This window comes from Hyperolius riggenbachi, chromosome 2 (genome assembly GCF_040937935.1).
Source record: "Hyperolius riggenbachi isolate aHypRig1 chromosome 2, aHypRig1.pri, whole genome shotgun sequence".
Classification (NCBI taxonomy): Eukaryota; Metazoa; Chordata; class Amphibia; order Anura; family Hyperoliidae; genus Hyperolius; species Hyperolius riggenbachi.
The window spans coordinates 309,846,813-309,852,812 of NC_090647.1; the positions used below are offsets into that span (position 1 = coordinate 309,846,813).

Genomic DNA, 6,000 nt, shown 5'->3' on the forward strand with positions numbered 1-6,000 from the left:
AACTCTGGCCAACAAAGAAATAAAGTGTTGTAAAGAAGTGATCAGTATTACATTTCAAAATAAAGAACACACACAATATAATTCAGCCATCTGGGACGACAACAACAACAAAAAGCCAAATGGATCAATGAGTTACTCCGCTAGGGGTGATAACTGAAGCACATGTGGCAAAAGAGTTCCTCAAGCTTTACATGAACAACTTGACCAGGCACTTCATAAAAGTAAGAAGCCAATAAAACAGCTGCTCCTTCATACACAAGCACCATAATAATTTCACATTAGCTATAAGGAGATGGAACACACTGGCCATGATTTACTGCCATTTCTCCCTTGAAGGACTTTCCATTCACTACTTGTAAAGGAAGATGGACAATTTCTCCTATCTAGAGGATATTCTGCATCAGGTCACTTGTGACACTACCACCAGTCATTAAGAATTTAAACAAAACCTAGTGGCAGGAGCTCTTCTTCACTCGTGTGATGATGGTCAGCCTAAAATTCTATGACTGGTGTGGTGGTCCATTACTTACCCCCTCTACTTTACCTGCTACAGGATGTCAAGTCACAAACCCTACACCCTTACCATTGTAGTCCCTTACACACTCCAATGAGTTCTGCGTCACCATGAGCTTGCTGGTTAGTCTGTGCTGCTTACTACTAGAATACTTTGTTTTTGCCTATGGCCTTCTTGGGGCCTTAAAGAATAACTATTATATGACGACATATATTTTCAACATGCAGCAATATAGATATAATTGTGGGCGCTAGTCTAGTTTAGGGGACCCAGCAGGACACCTTATAGGAAAATTCCACTAATGTGATTGGATGGACAGCACCCTCTCGAACTGCTAGGTTTCAGATAGGTTGTAGTAAGCTATGCCCACACTATGTGGCCAATCACAACCCTTCATGCTGTAGAGGGCACAGTGATTGGAGAACTTTTCCCTACTAGGATTCCTGCTGGGTCCCCTAAACTAGACTGGTGCCTAATTGTGCACCTTAATCAGGCCTGTCTGAAGATTTCGAATTTACATCTTTAAGGGCAACTGAAGTGAGAAGACTATGGAGGCTGCCATATTTATTTCCTTTCAAACAATACCAGTTGCTTGGCAGTGCTCCTGGTCTATTTGGCTGTAGTAGTGACTGAATCACACCAGAAACAAGCATGCAGATAATCTTGTCAGATCTGAAAATAAAGTCAATAAAGCCAGAAACAGTTGATATGCTGCATACTTGTTCAGGGGCTATGGCTAAAGGTATTAGAGGCAGAGGCTCAGCAGGGCTGCCAGGCAACTGGTATTGTTTGTAAGGAAATAAATATGGAAGCTTCATTAAGGACTAGATGGCCCTCAGCAGTGGCAAGTACCTTCTCCATTTCCGCATCTTCCAATTAAAGAAGTAGAAGCCCAGTAGGGGATGACATTGAATACAGTGTGGAGGCACAGTCTGCAGTAGAAAACCTGAAAAAGTTCTAAAGCTGTCCCACTGTAATCAAGGTCACCTCCCAGCAAGCATTCTGTCCCCCTGAAGCATGTGTTGAGAAGGTGTTTCTTGCAGATTTTCGATTTACAAATAGTGGCATTAAAGGGTACCTTAGCGCGAACTTAAATTCAAAAAGAACACCTAATGTGTGTATGGGGAGCTGTGCTGATCCCTCCCACACCGTCCATGCCCTGCTAACTCCCTCCGTACTCAGGTAATAATCCATTTCCTCCTCCTCCTTGTTGGTGCGGTCGGTGACCTTTGACCTAGAAATACTGCACTGTGCATGTGCAGTATGTCCGCTAGGATGCACTGCGACCATGCTTATGTCATCGCCGGGGAGTGCTGTCACAAGGGCCCCAGCGAAAATACTAAGCATACGCAGCTCAGCATGTCCGGGTCAGAGGTCACCGACTGCGCCAACCAGGAAGAGGAGGAAGTGGATTATTATTGGAGAACTGAGGGAGACACTGGGGCACGGGAGGTGAGGTAAGGGTCCGCACAGCTCCCCATACACGCATTAGGTGTCCTTTTTGAATTTAAGTTAGCGCTAAGGTATCCTATAACAGGACTTATCCAGATTTTTGCATATGGACAGTCAGAAGTAGATTAGTGATTAACTGATGTTGAGCCAACCTATCATAGCTTTATGTCAAAATTTCAAATCAAATCCTTATTTGCAATGCTGATGCCTAAACTTGTTAACAACCAACCAGGAATTGCCAACCAACATAGTCTTTCCTCCTAACCAGAGATGGCTTCAACTAAGCATCAAAACAACATTATCTTCTGCAACCACAGGAACTGACAATTAACAGTGCAAGGATTTATTTGGCATGATGATGCTGGTTGTTACACAACAGGCATTCCAATGTAAAACATCTGCTATATACTGAAACAATGAAATATACTCATAGATTTCAGATTCATCAGCCTTCAATTTAGACGGAGTTTGAAAGTTATGAAAATAAATAAAAAGTCCCTGTCTGTGGGAATGACTTGTGGACATTGAAATTCAGACACTGTAGCAGCTCCAGGGTGAGACACCATCAACTAGATCTTCTTTCAAAGCAACAGATCCTGCTAGTGGTGAGGAGGGGACCATGCCCCCTCCGCCTGAATCGCTCTATTGTGTAGTCTTCCTCCATGATGGGGACTATCTGTAAGCATTGTGTGGTTATTAGAATACATATTACATTAGTGTCCAGTGCAGGAATCTGCAGTGTCATAGAGAAGCAGCAGGAGTCAAGCAGTGCACTATTCTCTGGAAGTGACCTCACCCAGCCTTGTCTGCTTATGGACTGCTGCTGGTATATGCCATAGTGAGGTGCTCTGCTGCACCACTTGCCTCACTACCATGCACACATCCTGGTGAGCAGAATTTAAAGTTCCATCACATAGTGAACCTGACTTCTACCCAAATATGACATGTGCCCCAATAAAAGGAAATAATCTTATAATGTAGTCATCAAGTGACAGCAGCTTTCCTGCAGTGAGAAACGCAGATTTTCTACTGATCCACTCACCAGACTATTTCTAAAGGTCTTTGTACTGCCTACTAGAATGGATGGAAGTGAAGCTAGCGTACCTTGTGTGTGCTCCCCCAATGTGTCCTCCTCTGCATGCTGCTTCTCCATGTCCTTTATTGGGGAGAATCCCGGAATAGTGTGCTGGTCCCGGTGCTGATCCTGTAGTTACACTATCTGTCTTGCCTCCTTTGCTGCAGTCTCATCCCTAAAGGCAACAGGATCCGTCTAACAGTTGGGGGAAAAAGCCTTCATCACCAGGGAGGGAACGCTATTGTCCAGCCCCCTCCCTGCTCGCCCAGAGAGCAGCAGCTGTGCTGGGGAGATGAATGAGGAGCCCGGGCTGTCTGTGGTCACACAGGGGGGGGAGACACTGCTGCTCCTCCCGGCCAGGCCCTCACAAATGGCTGGAGCACTTGGGGAAACTTCTCTGGAGAATGGGAATGTAATCAGCAGCAGCAGGACAGGCAGGAGAGAGCAGCAGCTGATGGGACTGCTATTGTACAGAGACACTGAGCACCCTCTCACATAGGACTCTACCAAGTGCGCCGGGGGGAGTCCGCCTTCCACTTTACACGTCAAACTGACTCCGGAGTGAAGAATAGCAGTCGGTGAAGCGCCAGCTCTTCATAGTTTGCGCTGTTTATTGCTGTACTCCTTACACACCTCGTCGCCGTCACTCAGGCAGCCCTGCGCAGCAGCTGATAAGAGATCTCCCTTCTCCGAGCTTTGGTTGAGGCCGGCAGCGTGTTGAGACTATCTAAGGAAAGTTGCATTCTTTTAGGATTGGGAAGCACAGATGGTGACTCATTCAGCCTGGCTCCATACGCCCAGCCCAGTGCAGGGGATGCAGCGATAGGACCAGGCTAAGTGCACCCGCATCATTCAGCACTGAGCAGCACCGCGGGGTGCATAGGAAGTGGGGCAGTGACGTCATGGACCACGTTGCATCACCAGAAGCAGCAGTTGTGGAATCCTTTTATTTTGCCTATGGTGTTATCACTTTTTTAAGTTGCTATCACTTTTGCTACCTGTTTATCAAGAAGAAACGCAGAATAAAATAAAATGCCTTTTAAAAAATAAATAAATCTGGTCACCACTTTTATAGCTGCTTATTTATAAAAGGGTAATCAGTTTATTAAGATGGGGATCAGTACTTTCATTGCCATGTTGGTGGTCTGCAGTTCCATTCACTTCAATGGAGTAACAGTAGGTAGCTACAATGTTACTTCTTGTTGGAGAAAGTAGCAATATGTTGTCCATAGAATGATTATTTTGTAACAAATGCACTTCAGAGGAAATCACTGAAGGGGAAAAATAAAACAAAAACTTTTTGAAATCGAAAAGCAATAGTATACAATGTAAAGATCTCATAAATGATAACATAAATTATATTTGATGGATCACGGAAATTTGGGTGCCTGCTTTCAGCTGAAGCTTGGGCACCACCACAGGTGGCAATTCAAACATTGGCTTTATGGGTGTTTTAGTTGTGTATAGCAGGGCTGGATCACATCCTTTGTTACACCCTGAAACGCTTAGTTTGCCCCCTATATGCTCCAGTCCTGGACCCAACCTTGCAGGTCTTCCATGAACCAGAAGAAGTTGTTCCCACGCAGGCGCAGTTTTGTTTTTAGTCGGTTTGCAGGCGCAGTTTGATCCTCTGTAGAATCAGGGATGGGCATCACTGCTGCATTCACCACAGGCCAGCATCCGCTGGGGATACACGTCACTCTTTCATCCGTCCAGGGCTGCAGGCTGTGTTCAACACAGGCCAGTGTACTCTGGGGATACACGGCACATTGTCATCTGTCCAGGGCTTTAGGCTGCACTCATGATAGGCCAGCGTACACTGAGGATACACGATACTCTGTCATTCGTCCAGGGCTGCAGGCTGCGTTCACCACAGGCCAGCATACACTGGGGATACATGGTACTCTGTCATCCGTCCAGGGCTGAAGGCTGCATTCACTACAAGCCAGCTTAGACTGGGAATACACGATGCTCTGTCATTCGTCCAGGGCTGCAGGCTGCGTTCACCACAGGCCAGTATACACTGGGGATCCATGGCACTCTTTTATCAATCCAGGACTGCAGGCTGTGTTCACCACAGTCCAACAAACACTGGGAATTCACGGCACTCTTTTATCCGCAAGGGCTGCAGGCTGCGTTCACCACAGGTCAGCATACACTGGGGATACATGGTACTCTGTCATCCGTCCAGGGCTGCAGGCTGCATTCACCACAGGCCAGCTTAGACTGGGGATACACGATACTCTGTCATCCGTCCAGGGCTTCAAGCTGCGTTCACCTCAGGGTAGCATACACTGGGGATACACGATACTCTGTCATCCGTCCAGGGCTGCAGGCTGCGTTCACCACAGGCCAGCATACACTATGGATACAAGATACTCTGTCATCCGTCCAGAGCTGCAGTCTGTGTTCACTACAGGCCAGCTTAGATTGGGGATACACGATGCTCTGTCATCCGTCCAGGGCTGCAGGCTGCGTTCACTACAGGCCAGCTTAGATTGGGGATACACAATACTCTGTCATCCGCCCAGGGCTGCAGGCTGCGTTCACCACAGGCCACCATACACTGGGGATACACGATACTCTGTCACCCGTCCAGGGCTGCAGGCTGTGTTCACCAAAGGCCACCATACACTGGGGATACAGGATGCTCTGTCATCCGTCCAGGGCTGCAGGCTGCGTTCACCACAGGCCACCATACACTGGGGATACACGATACTCTGTCACCCGTCCAGGGCTGCAGGCTGCATTCACCACAGGCCAGCATACACTGGGGTAGTACATCACTCTGTCATGCATCCAGGGCTGCAGGCTGCATTCACCACAGGCCAGCATACACTGGGGATACACAATACTCTGTCACCCGTCCAGGGATGCATTAACCACAGGCCACTATACACTGGGGATGTACGTCACTCTATCATGCATCCAGGGCTGCAGGCTGCGTTCACCACAGTCC

The 6,000-nt window shown here is 47.4% G+C and overlaps 1 protein-coding gene across 2 annotated transcripts in view; it reads right to left on the reverse strand.

Moving 5' to 3' along the window:
* The window catches only part of MAP7D1 (MAP7 domain containing 1), a 146,798-nt gene extending 142,931 nt beyond the window's left edge, over positions 1-3,867 (reverse strand). For both annotated transcript variants that reach the window (XM_068269069.1, XM_068269068.1), the window contains exon 1: positions 3,071-3,867. In XM_068269069.1, coding sequence (XP_068125170.1) covers positions 3,071-3,119 — 49 coding nt within the window. In that variant the 5' untranslated portion in view covers positions 3,120-3,867. The remainder of the gene's footprint in view (positions 1-3,070) is intronic.
* Between the last annotated feature and the right edge of the window lie 2,133 nt (positions 3,868-6,000).